General features: G+C 39.3%; 1 protein-coding gene across 1 annotated transcript; it reads left to right on the top strand.

Annotated features, from left to right (window-relative positions):
• The first annotated feature begins 14,182 nt into the window (after positions 1-14,182).
• On the top strand, positions 14,183-23,072 carry LOC124864530 (retinol dehydrogenase 8-like). Its single transcript, XM_047359340.1, has 6 exons — positions 14,183-14,532; positions 17,060-17,221; positions 18,092-18,271; positions 21,647-21,740; positions 21,847-22,030; positions 22,158-23,072. Exons 1-6 carry the CDS (start codon positions 14,427-14,429, stop codon positions 22,383-22,385), a joined length of 954 nt encoding a protein of 317 aa, XP_047215296.1. The 5' UTR covers positions 14,183-14,426; the 3' UTR covers positions 22,386-23,072.
• The last annotated feature ends 2,878 nt before the right edge of the window (positions 23,073-25,950 follow it).

Raw genomic sequence — 25,950 nt, 5'->3', positions numbered from 1 at the left:
CTGTCTACCTCCGCGTCCAGAACTTTTTAGGCTGCTGCAGAATTTCTGGGTTTTCTTTAACTAGGCAGCCATGCGTGGAGGGGAAAGACGTTCAGTATTTCCACTTCTTTGATTGTTGGAGATTTGTTGTGATGGGGTTTCTCTGTTTCCCGGTGTCCCCCCTCGTCCCCTCTCATCATCACTCCCATACTCCTCTCTCCACCTCTTCCCCTCCCACAGGACGCACGGATGAGCGGCGCGCCGGCAGAAACCCCCTCTAATCAGGCTTATTCAGTAAAGTAATGTAATATATCTTTTTGTCATTACCGTCAGATGGGGCGTACAGGTGCATCTAAAAAATTAGAATATCGTCAAAGTTTTTTTTTACTTTAGCGACTCAGTAAAAAAAGTGTACAGTACAGACCAAAAGTTTGGACACACCTTCTCATTCAAAGAGTTTTCTTTATTTTCATGACTATGAATATTGTAGCTTCACACTGAAGGCATCAAAACTATGAATTAACACGTGTGGAATTATATACTGAACAAAAAAGTGTGAAACAACTGAAAATATGTCTTATATTCTAGGTTCTTCAATGTAGCCACCTTTTGCTTTGATTACTGCTCCACACACTCTTGGCATTCTGTTGATGAGCTTCAAGAGGTAGTCACCTGAAATGGTTTTCCAACAGTCTTGAAGGAGTTCCCAGAGATGCTAAGCACTTGTTGGCCCTTTTGCCTTCACTCTGCGGTCCAGCTCACCCCAAACCATCTCGATTGGGTTCAGGTCCGGTGACTGTGGAGGCCAGGTCATCTGGCGCAGCACCCCATCCCTCTCCTTCTTGGTCAAATAGCCCTTACACAGCCTGGAGGTGTGTTTGGGGTCATTGTCCTGTTGAAAAATAAATGATGGTCCAACTAAACGCAAACCGGATGGAATAGCATGCCGCTTCAAGATGCTGTGGTAGCCATACTGGTTCAGTATGCCTTAAATTTTTAATAAATCCCCAAAAGTGTCACCAGCAAAGCACCCCCACACCATCACACCTCCTCCTCCATGCTTCACGGTGGGAACCAGGCATGTAGAGTCCATCCGTTCACCTCTTCTTTGCCGCACAAAGACACGGTGGTTGGAACCAAAGATCTTAAACTTGGACTCATCAGACCAAAGCACAGATTTCCACTGGTCTAATGTCCATTCCTTGTGTTCTTTAGCCCAAACAAGTCTCTTCTGCTTGTTGCCTGTCCTCAGCAGTGGTTTCCTAGCAGCTATTTTACCATGAAGGCCTGATTCACACAGTCTCCTCTTAACAGTTGTTCTAGAGATGTGTCTGCTGCTAGAACTCTGTGTGGCATTGACCTGTTCTTTAATCTGAGCTGCTGTTAACCTGCGATTTCTAAGGCTGGTGACTCGGATGAACTTATCGTCCGCAACAGAGGTGACTCTTGGTCTTCCATTCCTGGGGCAGTCCTCATGTGAGCCAGTTTCTTTCGTTTTTCTTTACTTAGCTGCTTTTTTCTTGCCATAATACAAATTCTAACATTCTATTCAGTATGACTATCAGCTGTGTACTGTATCCACTTCCTGCACAACACAGCTGATGGTCCCAACTCCATTTATAAGGCTTGAAATCCCACTTATTAAACCTGACAGGGCACTTCTGTGAAGTGAAAACCATTTCTGGTGACTACCTCTTGAAGCTCATCAACAGAATGCCAAGAGTGTGCGGAGCAGTAATCAAAGCAAAAGGTGGCTACTTTGAAGAACCTAGAATATAAGACATATTTTCAGTTGTTTCACACTTTTTTTTTCAGTATATAATTCCACATGTGTTAATTCATAGTTTTGATGCCTTCAGTGTGAAGCTACAATATTCATAGTCATGAAAATAAAGACAACTCTTTGAATGAGAAGGTGTGTCCAAACTTTTGGTCTGTACTGTAGATATATTCAAAACATAATGATATATGTCAAGCAAAATCACTATCTCAGAAAACCACAGAGTACTCCATTCCAAAGTGATATGTGAAAATCTCTTGGAGGTTTTTAGTAAATGTGTAAAACCTCGAAATGGCTACTTTCATCCAAACTGCTAGTATTGCTGTCAGGTTTAGGTTATACATTCAGGATATTTTTGCCCAATCTTTATAGCTCTACATGTGTAGCAATTTTAGAAAACAGAATAGAAGAAAAACATTTAGTAGATAAAGGTGCCAAGCAACTAGAATACAGGTCCTTCTCAAAATATTAGCATATTGTGATAAAGTTCATTATTTTCCATAATGTCATGATGAAAATTTAACATTCATATATTTTAGATTCATTGCACACTAACTGAAATATTTCAGGTCTTTTATTGTCTTAATACGGATGATTTTGGCATACAGCTCATGAAAACCCAAAATTCCTATCTCACAAAATTAGCATATCATTAAAAGGGTCTCTAAACGAGCTATGAACCTAATCATCTGAATCTACGAGTTAACTCTAAACACCTGCAAAAGATTCCTGAGGCCTTTAAAACTCCCAGCCTGGTTCATCACTCAAAACCCCAATCATGGGTAAGACTGCCGACCCGACCTGACTGTTGTCCAGAAGGCCACTATTGACACCCTCAAGCAAGACGGTAAGACACAGAAAGAAATTTCTGAACGAGTGCTGTATCAAGGCACCTCAGTGGGAAGTCTGCGGGAAGGAAAAAGTGTGGCAGAAAACGCTGCACAACGAGAAGAGGTGACCGGACCCTGAGGAAGATTGTGGAGAAGGGCCGATTCCAGACCTTGGGGGACCTGCGGAAGCATTGGACTGAGTCTGGAGTAGAAACATCCAGAGCCACCGTGCACAGGCGTGTGCAGGAAATGGGCTACAGGTGCCGCATTCCCCAGGTCAAGCCACTTTTGAACCAGAAACAGTGGCAGAAGCGCCTGACCTGGGCTACAGAGAAGCAGCACTGGACTGTTGCTCAGTGGTCCAAAGTACTTTTTTCGGATGAAAGCAAATTCTGCATGTCATTCGGAAATCAAGGTGCCAGAGTCTGGAGGAAGACTGGGGAGAAGGAAATGCCAGAAGTCTAGTGTCAAGTACCCACAGTCAGTGATGGTCTGGGGTGCCGTGTCAGCTGCTGGTTTTGGTCCACTGTGTTTTATCAAGGGCAGGGTCAATGCAGCTAGCTATCAGGAGATTTTGGAGCACTTCATGCTTCCATCTGCTGAAAAGCTTTATGGAGATGAAGATTTCATTTTTCAGCACGACCTGGCACCTGCTCACAGTGCCAAAACCACTGGTAAATGGTTTACTGACCATGGTATCACTGTGCTCAATTGGCCTGCCAACTCTCCTGACCTGAACCCCATAGAGAATCTGTGGGATATTGTGAAGAGAACGTTGAGAGACTCAAGACCCAACACTCTGGATGAGCTAAAGGCCGCTATCGAAGCATCCTGGGCCTCCATAAGACTTCAGCAGTGCCACAGGCTGATTGCCTCCATGCCACGCCGCATTGAAGCAGTCATTTCTGCAAAAGGATTCCCGACCAAGTATTGAGTGCATAACTGTACATGATTATTTGAAGGTTGACGTTTTTTGTATTAAAAACACTTTTCTTTTATTGGTCGGATGAAATATGCTAATTTTGTGAGATAGGAATTTTGGGTTTTCATGAGCTGTATGCCAAAATCATCCGTATTAAGACAATAAAAGACCTGAAATATTTCAGTTAGTGTGCAATGAATCTAAAATATATGAATGTTAAATTTTCATCATTACATTATGGAAAATAATGAACTTTATCACAATATGCTAATATTTTGAGAAGGACCTGTAACAGCTGCCTTGACATGCTTGTGAAGAAAGGCACAATCCAAGTTGCTTGAGGTTAAGTGTGGAGTTTCCACACTCGAAGATTTAGTCAGCCAAATAACCTGCAGCCAATGATCCTGTATTCAGTGCAACCATCCACCAGGAAATTTGACAGCATTTCATGCTTCCCTCTGATGACAAGCTTTATGGAGATTTTGATTTCATTTTCCAGCAGGATGTGCCCACACTGCCAAAAGTACGAATACCTGCTTTAATGATCATAGTTTACAGCAAACTGGCCTGAGCTACACCCCGTAGAGATCATATGTGTTACTGTCCAGAGGAAGATGAGCCACCATACCCACAAATGCAGACGAGCGGAAGGTTGATATTAAAGCAACCTGTGTTTCCGAACCACCTCAACAGTACCACAGACTAATGGGCTTAATACCATGCTGCACTGATGCAGTAATTCATACAAAATGGGCCCCGACAAAGTATGGAATGTATATTGTAGTGTATACGTGAACGTGCATTTTAATAGGCTGATATTTTTGGATTAAAACCCCCATTTTACTTGGCCCTGTTGAACATAAGCATTTTTTGATAACATTTTGGGTTTTCCTTAGCTGTGAGTCAGAATCCAAATTAACATAAATAAACACTGGAATCTTTGTTAGTTACATTTTGTTCATAGGGTGAGGGTCGGTAGTTAAACAAATTGCAATTAAATGAGAATAATGATAAGAATTATTGGGCTGGTGACAATATTCTCAGTCGACTTTATGTTATGTGTACGAGGTTACCCTTCAGCTACAATGAAGGTTAGTTTTGCTCAAGACATCGGAAGGTGGATGATGGAACCAAGCTTTACAGGTTCTTCTAAACGCTACAGCGCCCCAGCTCATGTATTAAGATGCTTTTTCTAAAAATCATTTGATCTTCACCAGTGAAGAACTGTGAAGCTGGAGGCTGAATCACCTGCAGGTCAAAGGTAACTGACTGCTAAAAAGACAACCCTTGGTTACAGTCAGCTTGCCAAGTTCACCTGCATGAGAAACATCATTTAAATGTTTATCATTCTTTATCATTCAAGTGCACATGTTACACTGTGTAATGTCTCTAATCTGTTCAGTTCTACTGGCTAATAAAATTATGATTTCAATAAAATCAAAGATCAGTTGGAACTCAACTCATATTTTTACCACGATCCCCTCATTCCTAGACAAGTTAGGGAAGTTTGTGAAGAAGCACAAGCAGCTCTAAAATGTTCTAATTCCTTCAACCCTTTACATAGCAGACAAACGTACAAAGGGAATTAATATAATTGTTTTCTCTTATTGTTTTTAAATCTGGAATTTGTTGCCAACATCCCATTTAAAAAGGTTGGGACATAGTTAAGGAAGTGCAGAAAAGTAACAGTGCTCTTAATGGTTCTACCACTGGATTAATTTGGGACAGGTGAGGGTGTCAACTTGGGCATAAAAGATACTTTCACAAAATAAAACATTATAAGTAAAGATTATTAGTGTCTTTGGTTATGCCTACTTCCTTTGTTTTCTCTAACTTGTGTTGTGTGGTTTAATTGTAGGTTTTGATAAGACAGTTTAGGCTTCGGGTGTATTCGTTGTGTGTTTTCGTAAGTGATTTTGTCTGGTTTTTTTTTTTTCTTTTTGTTTATTTAAAAAAAGCCCTTCCACATATTAATGATGATGTAGCTTCTGTTTAAGCACTTGTTGATTGTAGGCAGAAAACACTTTGTTGGCAAAAAGATTATTCTAAGAGGAAGATAATAAATGAATGTGTGGCTGCTCATTGGAGACGCAGAAAAAGGACTTATTGAGAACAGATGCTACAAAAATTATCTATACAGGAAATGTAATGTAAGTGAAGAGGATGATTTTTGTCTGCTGGAAACACATTTACCCCAAGATTAATTAATAGAGTAACAGTGGACATCACCAGTACTGAAATTGCAACATCTACCTGAATGCTGCTAGGATTTTCATTCATTGATCACTGTGGTGAATAATGGGCAGACTGTGCTCACCACAAAGCATTTTTAAAACTCTCTTCAGGATCCCAGGCTGGTTACATTTCCCAGCACAACACTTCTTCACATCACCATATAAATCTTTACTTCATGAACCTAAATTCAACTTAGAGATTTTGAATTATTAAATAATTTGTCTTTGGTGGCTGTTATACTATGCACTGAAGCCCAGTGTTCCAGAATCAACGTTGTCAATTTTTTACAACTTTTCTCTGTGCTCTCAGCTTTGGGTCAAGGTTCACCACTCCGCCAGAGAATCGTCAATCGCTTTAAAGGAAGCGTCCCTCAATGCAACTATGCAAAAAAGGTTGGTATTTACAAGTTTACAGTGTGTGTAAAAATAACTGAGATAGGGAAAATATTTAGGAACACTGGAGAAACCAGAGAGAGTGAGTTTCACTTGCCTGCCTGCAATCAGTAAGTCTATTTCCTATCGAAAATGTGTTTTGCATCAGGATGAGGAGAATAAGGTAACATAACCCATCGATGGCTGAACAAATAAAATTATGGATATAGTGAGAATCGGAACAATTTTCTCTGGCAAAACTGCAACTTTTAGTGATGCCATTTTTCAAATGATTAAAATTAAAGGGTAAACAGATGAAGGGAATTAAATAAAAAAACGAACATGTCTGTCTCAGCATATTTTCTAAACAGATGGGAGGAAAGGCTGTAGGTTCAAACCAATCTTTAAATCACCTTACCTAACCTGTAAAGCAGAAAACAAGAATCGTTTATTAGGAACACTGCAGAAATGAACATAAAGAAATAACTTCCTAGTCCCCTTAGAGTTTGATAATACCTGCCACATCTATTAAAATCTTTTTAAAAGCTTGAACCCACAGTATTTAATTCTCAATATATGTGGACTGAATTAAGCTTTCCAGAAATGTCATTGATTCTCAGACAGTTTTATTCAGAAGAGACATACTCAGAGATAACACGTAAAAACCTCTGCTAATTGGAAAACAACCAAAGATAATGTTTCTGCAGTGCAGGCAGCAACAGGCTTTTATTACAAAAATCGCAGAGAGCATGACCCAAACATCAAGGTAGAAGATTAACAATCCACAGAAAGAGGAAACTGCACATCCATGAAAGTTTGCAAATACTGTTTTAATTTTTTTTTTTATTTACAGTTAAAGTAATTTAGTTTCAAAATCACTAACCCACTTTTTAATGGTAAGAAAATGTCAAACATTCAAAAGATCTTAAATGGTGTCGATAAAGATAATTTTTTTCCAGATATACTAAATTATTTTTTAAGCCAGACATTTGAAAAGCACAAGTGTTGATCTGATTAAAAACACCAGAAAATAATGGAAGTGAAAGATAGAAGGGGGTCTGACAAAGGTTTTAAAATAAATAGACTGAAGTTAATCTGCTGTGTAAACACCCCTGACCTTCTACAGTGTCGACTCTCAGCATTGGTTTAGCCAGACTTAGTCAGGACCACATTCCTGGCAGCTTTTAGCAGATAGTTACTAGGAGTCCAGCTGCTAATCTAACGTCTTGGTGAGAAATATTTCTAGAGCATGTGCTACATAGTTTTAGCCAACTACTGGACAGGTCCAACATTTGCCACATACACCACACATACACACAAAAAATACCAACTGATGCCAGAATAAACAATCTTTTATCAATTTAAAACCATTAACAACCCCCAAAATTAGGTTTTCACCACAGCAATAATGCCCAGGTTCTATTAAAATATACAGTACCAATTATTATGTGTAGTATGTTAATTATGTTTAACAAGATCATTCCAGTTTGAAGTAGCTCAATCAAGTTGCCACATACGCACATTTCATCATCCGATGTTAATCAAGAGGTTTTGATAAATCACAATGAATAATACAAGGTAAATAGATTATGTTTATTAAGCTGATGAAAGCATATTCATACTGATAAAAAAACACTGCCTGCCTGTCTTCAAAAGATGTTGGCAATCCTTTTATTCTGATAATCAAGTTAGCAGAAACCAACATAGGGTATTTATTTTGCTTTCATTAATACAATGTACAGGAGGAAACATCTGAGCAGTAAATCATACCGCAAATGTGTTTTGGCACGCATTCATGTTTTGTGGTTAGGAAGAAAATACTTCAAAGTTTGCAGAAAGTAAATCATCTTGACTTTCAACAAGAAAAAAAGTTCCAGCATGTGATTCTTTTTTTGTTGCATACCATTTTATTGCTTATTATTTATTGCCTTATTTTGAAAGCGAATAAATTAGCCTTTTAGTAATGTTACACATTTATCACACATGAAAAAAACTGAAATCATTACCCTTTTTCTGTCTTACAGCGGATAACATGGTGCAGATAAAAAAAGGTCACTTTTCATATTCGTTAGTAGAAGTTAGCGTGGAAGTTGGAAGTGAAGTTATCAGTCATCATAACCTTCCCCTTCGGGCCCTATACTGTCGAGCTTCCTGCAGAGTAGCAGATGAGCAAAGATTAGAGACCATGAGATGGGCCTGAGTTTGCCTAGAGTTTATTCATTGCCTGGAGAGCATGCCTCGGCAAGACAACAGAGCAACCCTCAGGACAAAAAAATGTATGCAAGATTTCAAAGGAAAGATGCTACTGACGCTTTCCTTCTGCCAATAAACTGATTGATATGCCACAAAAATATATCAAAAGTCTTTTTTTCTAGTGTATAAATCCGTATGAAATGATAAGTTTACCTATTCTTGCCCCATAATTCCCATAATTACACAGTAAAACAAAATTGTAATTTATTCCTACTTTTTGAGCTAAATCTTGTGAGTTATTTTGATACACTGACATTTAGAAGAGGGCATATTTCTCTGTGTGGGTTGAATCTTGACACCTACTAAATGTCACTTATGTCGATCGGTTTCCTCAATGTTCGTACGTTGTTATTCATACAGCAAGTCTAAGACTCCAGGTCAAAATCTGTTTATTACTCTTTACATATGCCTTTGGTCTAAAAACACATTAAAAAATGAGAATGTGCCGTCCGGTGACATTTGGTAATAGTATGTACAGACAGAATGCATGTGTTCATGTTAGCCTTAAATAAACTACACATTCTAGCTCAAAACTATCAGACAACAGAACTTTTCATTTAATTTTATTTTATTCCATTTGTTTTATTTTAAATATTAGGTCGATTGGTCTCACTACGTTGCCCTTAGGTGTGAATGAGTGTGTGTGTGTGCGTGGTTGTTTGTCCTGTGTGTGTCTGTGTTGCCCTGCGGACTGGTGACCTGGCCAGGGTGTACCCCGTCTCCTGCTCATAGACTGCTGGAGATAGGCACCAGCTTCCAGTAATGTCATCATGTGTACTTTAACTAAAAGTTTTTACATCATGCTGTAACAGCCTTGCCACAGCAGGGTTGAGAGCATTAGAAAGACAGAAAAATGTCCGCTTGTGCAATTAGTTTAATGGCAATTATGATCAAAAGGAATGAGGAAGGAAGTTAATAAACATCTGAGAACTATGTGTGTTAAAGGAACAAAATGTTTAAAGTAAAAGACTTAATGAGCTAACCTATGACCACAAGCCTAACCTTACTCTTCAGTGGTTGAAATCCCAAAGTATATTAATTTATTATAATTTATTAATACAGCATTTATTTCTAAACCTCGACGCCAATAAACTGGCATTATTAAATGGGATCTAAGGTCATGTAAATCAAGAAAACATTTATTTGAAATTTCTCTCATTGAGAAAGTTGTATTCATTCAAAGGACTTTTAAAACCACTGAACAGTTTAATCTGGTTAGTTATGCAACATGCTACAGAGGTTATATGAAGGGTCCTTGTGAGAATCTGTTGGTATACTTTCTTTGCCCTTTTTCTTTTGATTGAGCTGCCAAACATGATGTTGAGTCTAATGCTGAAAGCAACTAAATTAAATTGCATTTGTAAATTAGTAGAAAAATCCGGTGTTTTAGGACAGTGGAGGTTTAAACTGTGCATAAACCCAATATGCTGTTTTTATCCCTTGTTATTTTGGTCTTTTTTTCTTTCTTTTTTAGCACTTTTACAATCCATGAGTGGCAGCTGTTTTGAGCTTTTTCTGTGCTGACATAATGGGCTTTGAAGGACATATTTGGATTTATTTTCTGATAGACATATTGTACAATATTAACACATGGTTAAAATAATTTATTTTAAATGTCATATTGGATATAAAATTGCTAAATTAATCTCCAAGGTGTTCTTACTCTTGAGTTATTCTAATTGCATTAGTGTGTTGCTTAAAGCTGCAACAGCTATTTCTTGTCTTTTAGCTATTTCCTTCTGCTCCAGGAACAAAAAAACTGTTTTTCTATTTCCTTCTCCTGTGTTTGAGTGTTCCTCCCATGTACTGACCCCCAGCTACTTTTTTTCTCGGTTGCTTCCCTCCCCTCTATTCTCATGAAGTTCGCATTCCTCACCTCATCTGCAGACAGCACACAAAAGAGCAGAAAGCGCCACTCCTGAACTGTGGCAAACATTCCAGCTCTCTATTCCAGTCCTTTATCCTTTCAGTGGCATCACCCACTGTGTGTCTCTTTTTCTGGAAAACCCGCAAGGAGACTTCGTTAACATGGAGGCCTAATCAAGCACACAAGCTTTCAGCTTGCATTATTTACCTAGAATATCTCTTATCAAATAACGCATTTTTAATTTTGCCAAATACAACCAGATGTGACCTAGTCAGCAAGAAAACAAGTCAAAGTTCCAGGAGCATCTGTTAATTTATCCCAATAATCACTACACAGGAAATTGATTATTAAACTATATATAAAAAAGGTTTTGGATGGTCAGAGGATTTATTGTTGGAGAGTTAGAGTTTCCAATAAACTCAAGGATTTAAGCTCAAGGCTCTGCTGGAATATTTTCAGAAGTGTAAGGGCAAATGTGAAATGTTCTGAGGAAGTACAGAAAAACTTAAACAAGTTACAAAAATGAAGTGTATTAGAAAAAGTGGAGAAGTGAAAGTTTAGGGGGTGGTAAAAAAAAACTTTAAAAACATGTATGGGCATGCATTATTCCTCTTTGTTCTGTCTTTCTCAATTCAGCGTCTCAAACGTCTGAAATTCCTCAGTAATAGCTTGAAGGCTGCTGGACACCAAATGCTGTCCAGCAGTCCTTCACATCTGTCCACTTTACCTGGAGGCACAAGGAATAGCATGAAGGGAGTGCCCTAGATGTTGCTCCAGTGGAGAATTCTGCTCGTGTTGCACCTGAGGTAGATGTTTATGGAGAACACTCCGTTTTCTGTACTCTGTAGAATTCGTCCTCTTATTTTAGCACATGTCAAGATTAGGCTTTTTGATTTGCAGTGAATGCTGTCAGTTTTAATTTAAATCTTGCACTGTAAGAATATATTGTTTTTACATTTCTGTCAACCTGTGGAAGAAATTGGTTTTATTGCTTATGGAGGTTGGCAGTAATCAGACATGAACTTCTTAAGACAGCAAAGGAAAACTCAATTAGGAATCAGTCTGCTTACACTCTGCTGTGTGTTGTCAGAAAAATTTGTTTCTTTTCTTCATGATAATAATCAAAGCTTTATATATATATATATGTTATAAAACAATAAGTGTGTTGCAGAGACTTTGGCCCATTAAATGAGAAATAACAATATATTTTATATTGTAACCACTACTGAAGAGGCCAAGCCATAATGTCATAATGAAATGGGAAAAACACCAATATTTAATGTTGACAAAATACAATACTAATACTTTGTTTAGCTAATACATTTGTTTATTGTCCACTTGCATTTTTACCCTCTTTTAAACCTTAATTTATCTTTTCAACATATTGATCATTTTTGATTATAACAGACAATTTGTGATCAGATCCAACCTGTTTACTATTTTCTTATTTTTTTAGAATTTGTCTGATTGGTTTTATATTTATTCAAGTCTATTTGAACTAAGTTATTAATTAAGTTTAAAAACCCAGACTATGTACTGTATATTAGGTAGCAGAATTCTCTATCCCACACACAGTAATTTTCCATGAATTAGCATATTATTAATAATCAGTTCATTTATTTCAGTAACTTAATTCCCTTAGTGGAACACATTATGTGGATTATTTACAAACAGACTGATGTTTTCAAGCCTTTACTTCTGTTAGATATTATGATTTTGTGCTTACAGCTAATAAAAACGTAACATTTAAGATTAGAATATTACATCAGACAGACCAATAAAAAAAACATTTCTAATACAAAACTTGTTCTTTCAAAAGGAATTTTTCATCAGACAAACAAGACCCATCAAAACGCATATTCTAATTTACTGAATAAGACTGTGCCGTGAATTAGGATTTATGGCCGCCAGCCAATGTGCAAAGGCCTCAGGGAATATTCTGTTTTGACAAAGATTTAGTTTATTATAGGATGATTTTATTTCAACCAGGCCCACGTCAAAAAGTATAGAACTGTGGACCAATCTGGAGAAATCCTTAGCCGAATATAGATTCTTGTCGTAGTATGATCTCAGCACCTTTTTATGAACATTTCAGACAATACATACGCCTTCTACATCTGGATTCTAAGCGTAGGATTCTGTTTACCATTAGACACCATCCGGCATCTAGACAGTACATGCCTTGTCACATTTAGTAAACCTCAATATAGGACTCACTTTAGAATGTGCTGTCACCAAGAAACATTTATCCTAACAGTTCGCATCTGTTTTCGGTTCGGACAAATACTCCGTATCCAAGCGCCAGCTGAACTTGTGATGAGCCATAGAGGAAAATGGAAGCATGAGTCTAAACTCCAGACACTAAGACTGTATGTGTTATGATTCTCGGGTGTTTTGGTTTTCATTTGTGTTTTGAGCAATTCTGAATACTTCATTATTGTTACAATGGTCTTGCTGTATTCAGTTCATTTCTCTGTTTTCATTATTGTTAGAAAGGTTTTGCCCAATGTTGTTCATTCCTTTGGGTTTAGTTTTGTACATATTTGTGTTCTGTTCTCTGCATATTTTAGTTTACTCTCTCATTATATTACCGTATTAGGCTTTTTCCCCTTGGTTTGTAGTTTTCTTTTGTCTTTCATAAACATGGCAGTATGTACCTTAAGAATATTATCTTTAGTTTTTTTTTTGCAGCTGACTAGGCTTGATTCTTGTTTCTTCTTGTAGCATCTTTGTTCACACTTGGCTTCATTTACCTGCATTTCACATTTCCTGGTCCTCCATACACGGAACTTCATGATCAAACTTGCAGTTCAAGAACTAAAGGCTCTTGTTGTCTAAGTAACCACACTTCATCCTTGACGAGTACAAAAAGTTGTAAAGTACCTTGAGACGACATGTGTTGTGAATTGGCACTATATAAATAAAACTGAATTGAATTAAATTAATAAAAAGTATTAATCAGAATAACAGATGGTATTATTTCAACTCAAGCGGCACCTATGCAGATACTAAGCCTTAAAAATCTTAAAACATAAAGGCATGAAATACATACAAGCTAACACCATGTTCAATTACAAACAACCCAGATTATAAGAACTATTTTAAGCCATTGATGTATTTATGCCTGCAGCAAAGACCCTGAATGGAAACTCAGCAGTCTGACACCAGAAGCTGCACACTGCAGTTTACAAGTAATTGCATCACATTTAGCACAAGCCTGGACTAGACAGGCTATTTGGGGAGGCTACATAATTCACTGGAAAATAGAAGGGAAGACTTGGCTGAGTGTGTATCTTGGCAAAGTTGACCTCTTATAGCCTAGGCCACAAGCCAGCTGATTATAGGTGACCTGTCCAGGGTGTACCCTGCCTCTTGCCCGTATACTGCAAAAGACTGGAGATAGGCTCCAGCTCCACTTTGGAACAGGACAGAACACGTTAAATAGAAAGAAAGAAAGAAAGAAAGAAAGAAAGAAAGAAAGAAAAATGCTGCCTGACTGTGGAACTCGCTTTCTAAACACAAGATGGCAGTACAGCACAGTAAACCATATTACATTTTAACACCACCTTAAAAACAACAGGTCAGTAGACGAAAGGAGTTACAACGAATGGACCCTGAACTTAAAAAAAAAAAAATCATAGCATTTACCTGCTGTTACTGCTGATACAATAAACCTTAAGAATAGGAATAATGTATGTAAATATTACAAAACTGATTAACGTTCCTAAAAATGGTCTTCAGCTTGTTGAAATATTAGACTGAAAATGACATTTTAACTAAATATAGTGTCAACACTAGAGAAATAGTGTGGGAATACTGAGTGAATATTACAGTTATGTGTTGGTGGGGTCAACAGCTCACAAATCAAATAAACTCTGCCCCCTCACAAAAACACGCACTTGCGCGCATGCACGTCCACACTTTCCTGCATGATTAACAGGGCTACGCTTTTCTAGTCCAGAGGCATCTATTGAGCTTTAAACTACAGGAGGTCTTATGTCACGTCGTTTTGGGTTCCAGATTGCGCTCAACATGAACATGTGACTGGTCTGGGCGCTCACATGGCCGCAGTGGCTTCATGATCCGCTTTGGTTTTTTAAAAGTCCGGTGATCGGTAGCTCCTGCAGCAGCTAAGCGACCATCAGGGGCAGAGGAACGCTGGAAAACACAGCGCCTACCCGGACGGATCATGGCGAACAGTGGGCAGAAAGTTGTGCTGATCACCGGCTGCTCCTCAGGCATCGGGTTACGAATTGCCGTCACGCTGGCCAAAGATGAAAAGAAGCGTTACCATGGTAAAAAAACAAAAAAAAAAAAAAACGCTTTATTCTTCATTGTTTCTTTGATCAGACCTATCAGTAGTAGGGCTGTAATACAGTGGGTCGTTTGAAACACTGGTTTGTCCGTGTTTACTTTCCTGCAACAGTCTGCTGTCGCACCCCCATACAGTTTGTTTTGACTGAGTTGCATGCACACGCTCATATGTGATTTTATGTGGAGCCCATTATTGTAGTTTGCCAATCCAATATGGGAATCATACAGTTTAGTCAGAACGAGATCCAGTCGCCCCGGCTCACCTATTGTCATCTGAAAGGGTTGCTTCAGGGTAGGGCTCTGCAAGGATGCCGCTTGCCATGCAGGACTCAGAAAAGGAGTCTTGTCAGTTCTTTTTCAAGTGACTTCTCTTGCACAAAGCCATCTTTTATTGCTGTGAATTGTAGAGGGCCTGCTCCAGTTTAATGCCGTGTCTAATGTGCCTATAGTCCCCACACTAAAAAGGGGGGACAAAGTTTGAGACCTGTACAAGCATGGGTTCACTCTAGAGCAAGGGCCTTGTTTGAAGTCTCCATTGATACACAGGGGAGTTATGGTGTCCCACTTTGGCATTGTTTGTCTGTGTTTCCTCTCAGCTTCCCAGACATCATTAATATGAGTTTAGAAATTAAACTGAATTCAAAATCTTCTTTTTCTTTTTTGCTTTGTGGACATTGTGGGAATTTCCCTCAAGACCAGTGTGAAAAGATTAGACCAGTGTGAAAAGATTTTGTTGTTAGCTGTGAATCTCCACAGAACTGACATTGCTTGTAGCTCTACAATGAAAGTGTCCGTAGAGAAACCATCCATCACTCCTGTTATGGTCTGTGTCCTGCGATTACAATCATAGGTGAATGAAGCCACGACTATCAGTATTTAGACAACTCTGCAGTGCTTGGTTTTAAATCTCCTTTTCTTCTTTGAGCCATTGGGATCTGATAAAATTTATTGCTGTGAAGTAGATGAGCAAAACAAAAACAGTTCATTTCTTGCTCCCTCCCACCACAGCCTGAGTGTGTTTCTTGCTTTGAGCTGCTTTCAGTAAAACCACATCTGAGAAATTGAACTGATCTGTTCTGTTCATTAGGAAACCCAGCAGAGATTAGATATTGCATTGTACATTGAGTTACAATTTGCTGCAGTGACATGCAGTAAGCTCTAAGAAGGACTCTGAAAAGCCTTTGTTTTTTTCACTCAAATGCGGCTCTTTCCAGAATGTTTGAGCTGCCCAGAACTATTTCCTTCAAGAACCAGAAGAACAATGGATCCCTTGTTTACCTCTCTTTCAACACGTATATCCTTCTGTTGCTTACATGGATGCTGGCTTCTGAAATAAAGATAATATTTGCTTTATGTAGAAATAACAAGGTGTAGCATGTGAAGACACAAAAAGCAAGTTTTATACAAAGTCATTTTAGAGATACAGGTCCACCTTCATTGGTGTGTTTTATGAAATATTGCCATAAAGTTTGTAAGTAATCCCATTTTTACCATAGTCATCCAGCCCATTTTTTGTTCACAGAGGAATTATATTAGGCTTCCCTTTTATATACAGAGAACAGGTAGATTTAGATGAATGTGGGATTTAAAGGTTGTTTACTTGTGCTTATTGTCATTGTGCAACAGCACTGCCACTCATTCGCCTGTTAAGCACCATCAGAATACATGACCACAGCAGTGTGCTGATAACAGCTGCTCATGATAGATTTCTGCGTCGTATGTAGGTTAGCGGTGTCCTGTGATTAAAGTTCAAAGGAAATCAATTCTGTGACCTGTTACAGGTGTGGCTGTCTTTTAGAAACTTTGACCTCCCCCTCCACCCCCGACTGTTTCACCTTATCTTTCCATTTTGAAGGTTTCATTTGCTTGTGCTTGCGCAGTTCTATGTGTCACTCTGTCCGAAGTAACGCATAGCAGTGACTCATCGATAGTGTTGTTGGTTTCAGATCTTCTAATTCAGCATGTCCTGCACATCCATTCATATTAGTTGCTGGAACAGACTGCCCAGTCACTGGAAAAAAAAGATCACCATTTTGAATAAAAGGCGAGTGACAAAACAAAACAAAGGTTGTTTTAGTGGAAATTAGTAAGGGACTTCCAGATTTTCTACAGTTTTTATGCCAAATCATTTAGGTTTTTTCTTTCATTTAACCCAACCCTGCCCCTGTATGTTTGGTGCCTTTAGTTTAATTCAGTTTATTTGTGTTGCACCACTTCGTCTCAAGGCACTTTACAAAGGGCCTTAAACAGAGCAGTTATTTGGCTATAAATTGAAAAGTCTGTAAAGATTTGCCAAGGCCTGGACTAAAGAGGCATAAGCCTGACAGTGTGGATCTCATAGCAGTCTCAGACGTATTTCCAACATAAAATTATGATAAAGGAATAATGCAGTGTTGGAGGATTTTGAAGTATCTTTAACTTTTTTAGATGAAATGCAAGTATTTCTTTTCAGTTTTAAATTTTTTCTGCCATTTTACTTACATATTACCCTTTGTCCCTGTCAACCAGTCATTGCCACCATGCGGGACCTAAAGAAGAAGGATAAGCTTCTGGAAGCAGCTGGAGATGTATATGGGAAGACCTTGATGTTGCTCCCATTGGACGTATGCAGCGATGACTCTGTCAAGGAGTGTATCAACAATGTTAAAGACCGCCACATTGATATTCTGAGTGAGTGGTATTTACTAAGGAGGACGCAGACCTGCTTTTTCTCTTTCAGATCTACTACACATGTGTATGTGTATAAATATGTTGTTACATGTGTTTTGTATTTTAGAACAGTTCGTATATTTGTTTTATTCATATCTTAAATTAGCAAAAGCGCGGACACTCACCTCCCTGCCACAATATTCAATGCTTACTACAACCTTTTTGTAATTTAATTGTTATTAAAGCTTGTAAAGTCTTATAACAGCAGTGTTTAAGACTGTTGAGACTGTTGTTTCACCCGCTCTGGTTTTGCACTGGGGTGGGTGAAAGGAGGGGATTGGAAGTCTTCAAATTCAAAAAAAGCCTGTCATATACCATCACACATATAGTTAGAAACATCTGTCCTAAAGTTTCATGGTTTAAAGACACTTATTGCCCTAACTGGCTTCCTTATGGGAGAAACTAAGCAGGAAATATGTTCCAGAACTGATAAATCTTTGTCAATAGCACATTTAATGGATTTTAATGTGCAGTGTGTTGTATGTTTTCAGATTAGTGACCCTTGAGCAAGAACCTCTTTTCAGTTCTTGTTAAAACCTTTAGTCTGGATAAAGCATCTATTTATAAACCTGCTTCCATCCCATATTACTCTCCCTTCACATAATTACTCAAAACCCTGAGGCCCCTTAGCAAAGACTCCTGTTACATCACACCTCCCTGAAACTTTCACACACTGACATCTGGTGGCATCAGCAAGTTATAACCTTTATGATCAATGTGTGTTTATTCTTATTAAATGGACTAAACAAACTGAACTGTTTAAAAGCTGACACTGCTGGATTATTGCCTATGTAAGGTAAGTCTCATCTGTGTCTCTGTGCTTCTTCTCAGTCAACAATGCAGGTGTGGGCTTGCTTGGACCAGTGGAGAGCATCAGCATCGACGAAATGAAAAGAGTTTTTGACACCAACTTCTTCGGTGTGGTTCGCATGATCAAAGAAGTGATGCCAGACATGAAGAAGAGGCGTTCAGGACACATCGTGGTCATGAGCAGCGTTATGGGTCTCCAAGGTATGAATTTCTAAAACAAATATAACAAAATCTCTGTATTATGAAATATGATCCAAGAAAGAGGTGTTAACACTTCACAGTTCTGATGCATGGGGTCAACATATAGATTATTATAAAAGACAAGTAAATTCTTCTTAGACTTTACATTGTAGTTTGACATACTTAAACCTTACCAAAAGCAGGACTTTTTCACAAGAGTAGGACAGATGACAAGTCCAGGCAAAAGTCCAATCTTTGTTTATTAGCTAATTATTGAATATTCAAACTTACAAAAAAGGCTTGTTTAAAAAAATGCTTAAAATAAGACTCTGCTTTGTAAGCTTCTGATTGGTCAATTCACAACGCCTAAGTGAATTGGAGGCACACATGTCAATATTTTTCAAGGTAACACCTTAAACACAATGCCTTCTTGTGCTACATCATGCAAAAATCAAAGAAAGCATGCTGATGCCTGAAGGTGCCATATTCATCTGGCCAAACAGTTACTCCTGAGTATAAACACCATGGGAATGGTCAGCTGTCATATTATTCAGGAAGGAGACAGGTTCTGTGCCCTGGAGAAGAACCTGTTTTTGTGCAAAATGTGCGTATTAACTCCTGAAGAAAACAAAAAAACCTTCTGAAGATTCTGACTGAAGCTGGTAAAAAGGTCATTACAGGTCCTTCCCAAAATATTAGCATATTGGGATAAAGTTCATTATTTTCCACAATGTCATGATGAAAATTTAACATTTATATATTTTAGATTCATTGCACACTAACTGAAATATTTCAGGTCTTTTATTGTCTTAATACGGAGGATTTTGGCATACAGCTCATGAAAACTCAAAATTCCTATCTCACAAAATTAGCATATTTCATCCGACCAATAAAAGAAAAGTGTTTTTAATACAAAAAACGTCAACCTTCTAATAATCATGTACAGTTATGCACTCAATACTTGGTCGGGAATCCTTTGGCAGAAATGACTGCTTCAATGCGGCGTGGCATGGAGGCAATCAGCCTGTGGCACTGCTGAGGTCTTATGGAGGCCCAGGATGCTTCAATAGCGGCCTTTAGCTCATCCAGAGTGTTGGGTCTTGAGTCTCTCAACGTTCTCTTCACAATATCCCACAGATTCTCTATGGGGTTCAGGTCAGGAGAGTTGGCAGGCCAATTGAGCACAGTGATACCATGGTCAGTAAACCATTTACCAGTGGTTTTGGCACTGTGAGCAGGTGCCAGGTCGTGCTGAAAAATGAAATATTCATCTCCATAAAGCTTTTCAGCAGATGGAAGCATGAAGTGCTCCAAAATCTCCTGATAGCTAGCTGCATTGACCCTGCCCTTGATAAAACACAGTGGACCAACACCAGCAGCTGACACGGCACCCCAGACCATCACTGACTGTGGGTACTTGACACCGGACTTCTGGCATTTTGGCATTTCCTTCTCCCCAGTCTTCCTCCAGACTCTGGCACCTTGATTTCCGAATGACATGCAGAATTTGCTTTCATCTGAAAAAAGTACTTTGGACCACTGAGCAACAGTCCAGTGCTGCTTCTCTGTAGCCCAGGTCAGGCGCTTCTGCCGCTGTTTCTGGTTCAAAAGTGGCTTGACCTGGGGAATGCGGCACCTGTAGCCCATTTCCTGCACACGCCTGTGCACGGTGGCTCTGGATGTTTCTACTCCAGACTCAGTCCAATGCTTCCGCAGGTCCCCCAAGGTCTGGAATCGGCCCTTCTCCACAATCTTCCTCAGGGTCCGGTCACCTCTTCTCGTTGTGCAGCGTTTTCTGCCACACTTTTTCCTTCCCGCAGACTTCCCACTGAGGTGCCTTGATACAGCACTCTGGGAACAGCCTATTCGTTCAGAAATTTCTTTCTGTGTCTTACCCTCTTGCTTGAGGGTGTCAATAGTTGCCTTCTGGACAGCAGTCAGGTCAGCAGTCTTACCCATGATTGGGGTTTTGAGTGATGAACCAGGCTGGGAGTTTTAAAGGCCTCAGGAATCTTTTGCAGGTGTTTAGAGTTAACTTGTTGATTCAGATGATTAGGTTCATAGCTCGTTTAGAGACCCTTTTAATGATATGCTAATTTTGTGAGATAGGAATTTTGGGTTTTCATGAGCTGTATGCCAAAATCATCCGTATTAAGACAATAAAAGACCTGAAATATTTCAGTTAGTGTGCAATGAATCTAAAATATATGAATGTTAAATTTTCATCATGACATTATGGAAAATAATGAACTTTATCACAATATCCTAATATTTTGAGAAGGACTTGTATATACATTGAAATGAGTACTGCATCAACACTGATGCAGGCTAAATGTCAGGATTCTAAAAATAATTTTCCTCTATCTTCTTCTTGACAAGATCTTATAGATGCTGTGGAGTTCAGATTAGGCAATCAAGCACAGTAAAAGCATGGTTATTGAACCAGCTTTTGGTACCTTTGGCAGTGTGGGCAGGTGCCAAGTCCCATGGAATCAGCATCTGCATAATGCTTGTCAGCTTAAGGGAGCATGAAGTGCTCTAACATTTCCTGGTAGACGGCTGTGTTGACTGTGGACTTCAGAAAATACAGTAGACCAACATTAGCAGATAACATGGCAACCCAAATCATCACTAACTGTGGAAACCTCATGCTGGACCTTGAACAATGTGGATCCTATGCTTGTAGCCCATGAGTAGTACTCATCTCTGCATTGTCTATCTTGATACGCTGACTCCCACTCCTGTCCACTCCTTGTGAAGCTCCCCCAGATCCTTGAATGAATTTTGCTTGACAATCCTCCCATGGTTCTGGTCAACTCTGTTGTGGTTCACTTTATCCTACCACTCTTTTTCCTCCCACTCAACTTTCTATGAATGTACTTGGATACAGCACTTTGGGAGCAAGCAGCTTCTTTAGCAATGACATTTTGTGGCTTAGCCTCCTTGTGGAGGGTGTCAGTAACTGTCTTCTGGATATCTGTCAAGTCAGCAGTATTCCCCATGATTGTGTAGCCTACTGACCCAGACTTGGAGACCATTTAGAGGCTCAGGAAACTTTTGCAGGTGGTTGGAATTAATTAGCTGATTAGGGTGTGACACTATGAGTTTCCAATATTTAACTTTTCACAATGTTCTAATTTTCTGAGACACAAAATTTTGGGGGTTTTATTTTCTGTAAGCCATAATCATCAAAATTACAAGAAATAAGTGCTTCAAATATTTCACTCTGTGTATTAAATCTATATAATATATGAGTTTTACTTTCTGAAATAGGTAACAAAACATATATAACTTTTTCATGATATTCAAATTTTTTGAGATGTAACTGTAATTTACTGATTTAGTAATGTGATGTATTGATATTCTTTATTTCACTTTGTTTTGTTCTCAAACCAGGAGTGGTGTTTAATGATGTTTACACAGCCTCTAAGTTTGCAATGGAAGGGTTCTGTGAGAGTATGGCTGTGCAGCTGCTGAAGTTCAATATACGGTAAATTGACCTCTTTCTTCCCTCCCGTCTTAATAGATTTATATATTTTTTCATTTCTTTATTTTTTGCTGTTTCATCTATGCCTTGCTGTATCTGCTTGCCTCAGGTTGTCCATGATTGAACCTGGCCCTGTGCACACTGAGTTTGAGACGAAAATGATGGAAGAAGTGGCTAAGATGGATTTTCCAGGAGTCGATGCAGACACAGTTCGATATTTTAAAGATGTTTACCTTCCATCATCCATAGATATATTTGAAGCCATGGGCCAGACTCCAGAGGACATAGCTAAAGTAAGGCAACGGGAGCCTGTTTGAGCCAAAACTTGTTTAGGATTTAAAGTTTGAGTTGTTTTGTGCTCACTGACTGATATGAAGTCTGAATAATCCTCACCTAAAATTGACTGTTTTATTTCTCCAGTGCACTAAGATGGTTATTGAGTCGGAGAGGCCTCGCTTTAGGAATCTGACCAACAGCCTCTACACACCCATTGTGGCCTTAAAATACGCAGATGAGACTGGCGGCCTGTCTGTGAACACCTTCTACAACTTGCTTTTCAATTTTGGCCCTCTCATGCACATCACCATGAGCATCCTAAAGTGCCTGACGTGTAGCTGCCTTCGCAGACGCACCATCTCTCCCAACTAAATACAGTGTTGAGTTGTGTCCACTGCCCTAACCCCTCAGTGTCTTTATTTGAGGTTCTGAGCTGAGCAGGTAATGTAGAACATGAAGCTCAAAGTGAGGGGGCTAGATTTAGTTCTAAGAAATTACTATGATAAGCTTTGACAGATGATATGCACAATTGCACAAGTTTTCTTCTGAGGGGATGGTATATCCAAGGTGATCTAAGTAGAGAGGCATACGTCAAGAAATGGTAATACAAACAACACTAACATTGGCTTATTGCATATATTTGCTGAAAAAAAAGCCATATCTCACTTATTTTTAAATGTGGAGCTCAGAGGAAACAAAATCCACAAGATATAAATCTCATGGACAAATGCAAAAGCACAAAAACTGAACTCAGTTAATATGTGAAACTATGAAATTATAAGAAATGTCAGGTAAGTAATGACTAGTAACTTTATGTTAAGTCTCAGAGTTATGGCTTTTATAACAGTCACAAGATACAAATCTGCTTTTAATGTATTGTGTCTATAATTTTATGTTTGCTTTAATGTAGTGTTCTTGTGGTCATAACTGCTGTTCAGTCATGTTTTTAATCTTTTGGTAAATTGAATGGTTTTGGTTTTTAAAAGTTCAAAAGGTCCAAGCTAGATTTTTTGTTTTAATTTTGAAGTTTGATTTTAAAATAAACAGTGTTCTGACTTACCCCAAAAGGTTTTATTATTTTTTTACAAAAAAATGCAAATTACAAAATTTCACCAGAATGCTTGCTTAAAACTAAAAGGTAAGCAAGTTGTTGGCATTTATAATTCCGTCTGTAGGACATATGTTGTACCAAGAGGGGGCAGTATTTCACAGTTTTTGCTTTTTTTTACTGACTGAATTTAAAAACCACCAGTTTTTATGCAGAAACGTTTGCATGTCATAACACAATAGTATTTAAAATCAGTGCCTTATTATGTTTGTATTATATGTACATTTTTAAGAGTCTCTTGATTTTCTGGGTTATTACTGGCACTCTTGGACACAGTTTCTCGAAAGATTTCCATAGGTTGTGTCGGGTTTTGTCATTTGATTTTTTCAAGTGTTGCATTCATCTGTTATGTTTTCTTAAACAGACAGGTGCAGTCATTATGTTGTGTAGCAACCATCATGTATTCATAGTCTGACTGGATTCATTTACTCATCATTTAACAGATCACATTTCAATGACACAGCCTCAGTAATTATATATATTGACCTTTTTGACTGATGCATTTGGGAAGACAGATATTTGTTAGCAGTAGATGTGAGCAACAGAAAAAAAAATGATATCTCGCTACACAAAGACCTTTGGAACATATTTCCATACAGCACATGCATAAGGCCACCAGCAGAGCACATTCTAGTCTTTGCATATGCATTTTGCGAGTGTGCCCGGTGGTGCACATGCGGACATATTAGCATGAATTTGCATGCATGATAATGTGTGTGTTTGGGAATGTGTTGTATGAGTATGCCGATGGGCCAAGTTAGTGATCTGTTGATGGATATAAAGAGGTCATGGCCTGCCCCCCCGCCACCCCATCAGAAACCCTCCCTTGAACCCCCAACCCTCTCACACACACACACGGCTTTGTGTCGTGTGAGAGAATGTGACCTGGTTCCCATCCCTGAGGAGGGGTGAAAGCTAATGACAACCTCAGACACATTGCACAGCCTTGAGCCTCCCTCTCCAGCTGCCCCCCTTAGCCCATCATGCCCGGACCTCCTGGTCCTAGTCCAGACTCCAATGGGCCTGCCGTCGTGTGGTCTGTCCAGTGTAGCATACACTAACTTAACATACCATACTCCAACTCCTGCCATAGTAATATGCCTAAGCTAGTCATACTGACTTAGAATGCATGGAGCTCATTGTAAGATGATAGGGCAACTGGTGCTAAACCTGTAGTGTCTGAGCAGAGCACAATGAATTCTGCGCCTCAGTTCTGAGAATGTGTCTTCATCAGAGGCGACAGCTCTACACAATGGAACAAAGACACTGTCAATCACAATCAAACGGGTGTGTGTGCGGGTTGGTGAGGAAGGAGGATAGGGAATCTGAGGAGGGTGGGGGAGGAGTCCTGATGTCCTGAATGTTCAGAGGGTTGCCAAGACCCAAAGTGGGACATGGAGGGCTATTGGCAGGGGGTGGGCAGAGAATTTTGGTCAGCAAGGGGTGGGACGTTGCATTGGGAAAATGAGAAACGGGACGCCTGGAATTGAATGGAAGACTTTAATAAATACAGGTCCTTCTCAAAATATTAGCATATTGTGATAAAGTTCATTATTTTCCATAATGTCATGATGAAAATTTAACATTCATATATTTTAGATTCATTGCACACTAACTGAAATATTTCAGGTCTTTTATTGTCTTAATACGGATGATTTTGGCAAACAGCTCATGAAAACCCAAAATTCCTATCTCACAAAATTAGCATATCATTAAAAGGGTCTCTAAACGAGCTATGAACCTAATCATCTGAATCAACGAGTTAACTCTAAACACCTGCAAAAGATTCCTGAGGCCTTTAAAACTCCCAGCCTGGTTCATCACTCAAAACCCCAATCATGGGTAAGACTGCCGACCTGAGTGCTGTCCAGAAGGCCACTATTGACACCCTCAAGCAAGAGGGTAAGACACAGAAAGAAATTTCTGAACGAATAGGCTGTCCCCAGAGTGCTGTATCAAGGCACCTCAGTGGGAAGTCTGTGGGAAGGAAAAAGTGTGGCAGAAAACGCTGCACAACGAGAAGAGGTGACCGGACCCTGAGGAAGATTGTGGAGAAGGGCCGATTTCAGACCTTGGGGGACCTGCGGAAGCAGTGGACTGAGTCTGGAGTAGAAACATCCAGAGCCACCGTGCACAGGCGTGTGCAGGAAATGGGCTACAGGTGCTGCATTCCCCAGGTCAAGCCACTTTTGAACCAGAAACAGCGGCAGAAGCGCCTGACCTGGGCTACAGAGAAGCAGCACTGGACTGTTGCTCAGTGGTCCAAAGTACTATTTTCGGATGAAAGCAAATTCTGCATGTCATTCGGAAATCAAGGTGCCAGAGTCTGGAGGAAGACTGGGGAGAAGGAAATGCCAAAATGCCAGAAGTCCAGTGTCAAGTACCCACAGTCAGTGATAGTCTGGGGTGCCGTGTCAGCTGCTGGTGTTGGTCCACTGTGTTTTATCAAGGGCAGGGTCAATGCAGCTAGCTATCAGGAGATTTTGGAGCACTTCATGCTTCCATCTGCTGAAAAACTTTATGGAGATGAATATTTCATTTTTCAGCACGACCTGGCACCTGCTCACAGTGCCAAAACCACTGGTAAATGGTTTACTGACCATGGTATCACTGTGCTCAATTGACCTGCCAACTCTCCTGACCTGAACCCCATAGAGAATCTGTGGGATATTGTGAAGAGAACGTTGAGAGACTCAAGACCCAACACTCTGGATGAGCTAAAGGCCGCTATCGAAGCATCCTGGGCCTCCATAAGACCTCAGCAGTGCCACAGGCTGATTGCCTCCATGCCACGCCGCATTGAAGCAGTCATTTCTGCCAAAGGATTCC

Source organism: Girardinichthys multiradiatus, chromosome Y, assembly GCF_021462225.1.
Source record: "Girardinichthys multiradiatus isolate DD_20200921_A chromosome Y, DD_fGirMul_XY1, whole genome shotgun sequence".
Lineage (NCBI taxonomy): Eukaryota > Metazoa > Chordata > Actinopteri > Cyprinodontiformes > Goodeidae > Girardinichthys > Girardinichthys multiradiatus.
Note: the sequence above shows the minus strand (reverse complement) of the source record. Positions and strands in the feature narration are given on the sequence as shown.

Coding starts and splice junctions, on each gene's coding strand:
- LOC124864530 (XM_047359340.1), top strand. CDS start 14,427: ATGGCGAACAGTGGGCAGAAAGTTGTGCTGATCACCGGCTGCTCCTCA. Junction 14,533..17,059: donor TGAAAAGAAGCGTTACCATG/GTAAAAAAACAA, acceptor CCTGTCAACCAG/TCATTGCCACCATGCGGGAC. Junction 18,272..21,646: donor CAGCGTTATGGGTCTCCAAG/GTATGAATTTCT, acceptor TTCTCAAACCAG/GAGTGGTGTTTAATGATGTT.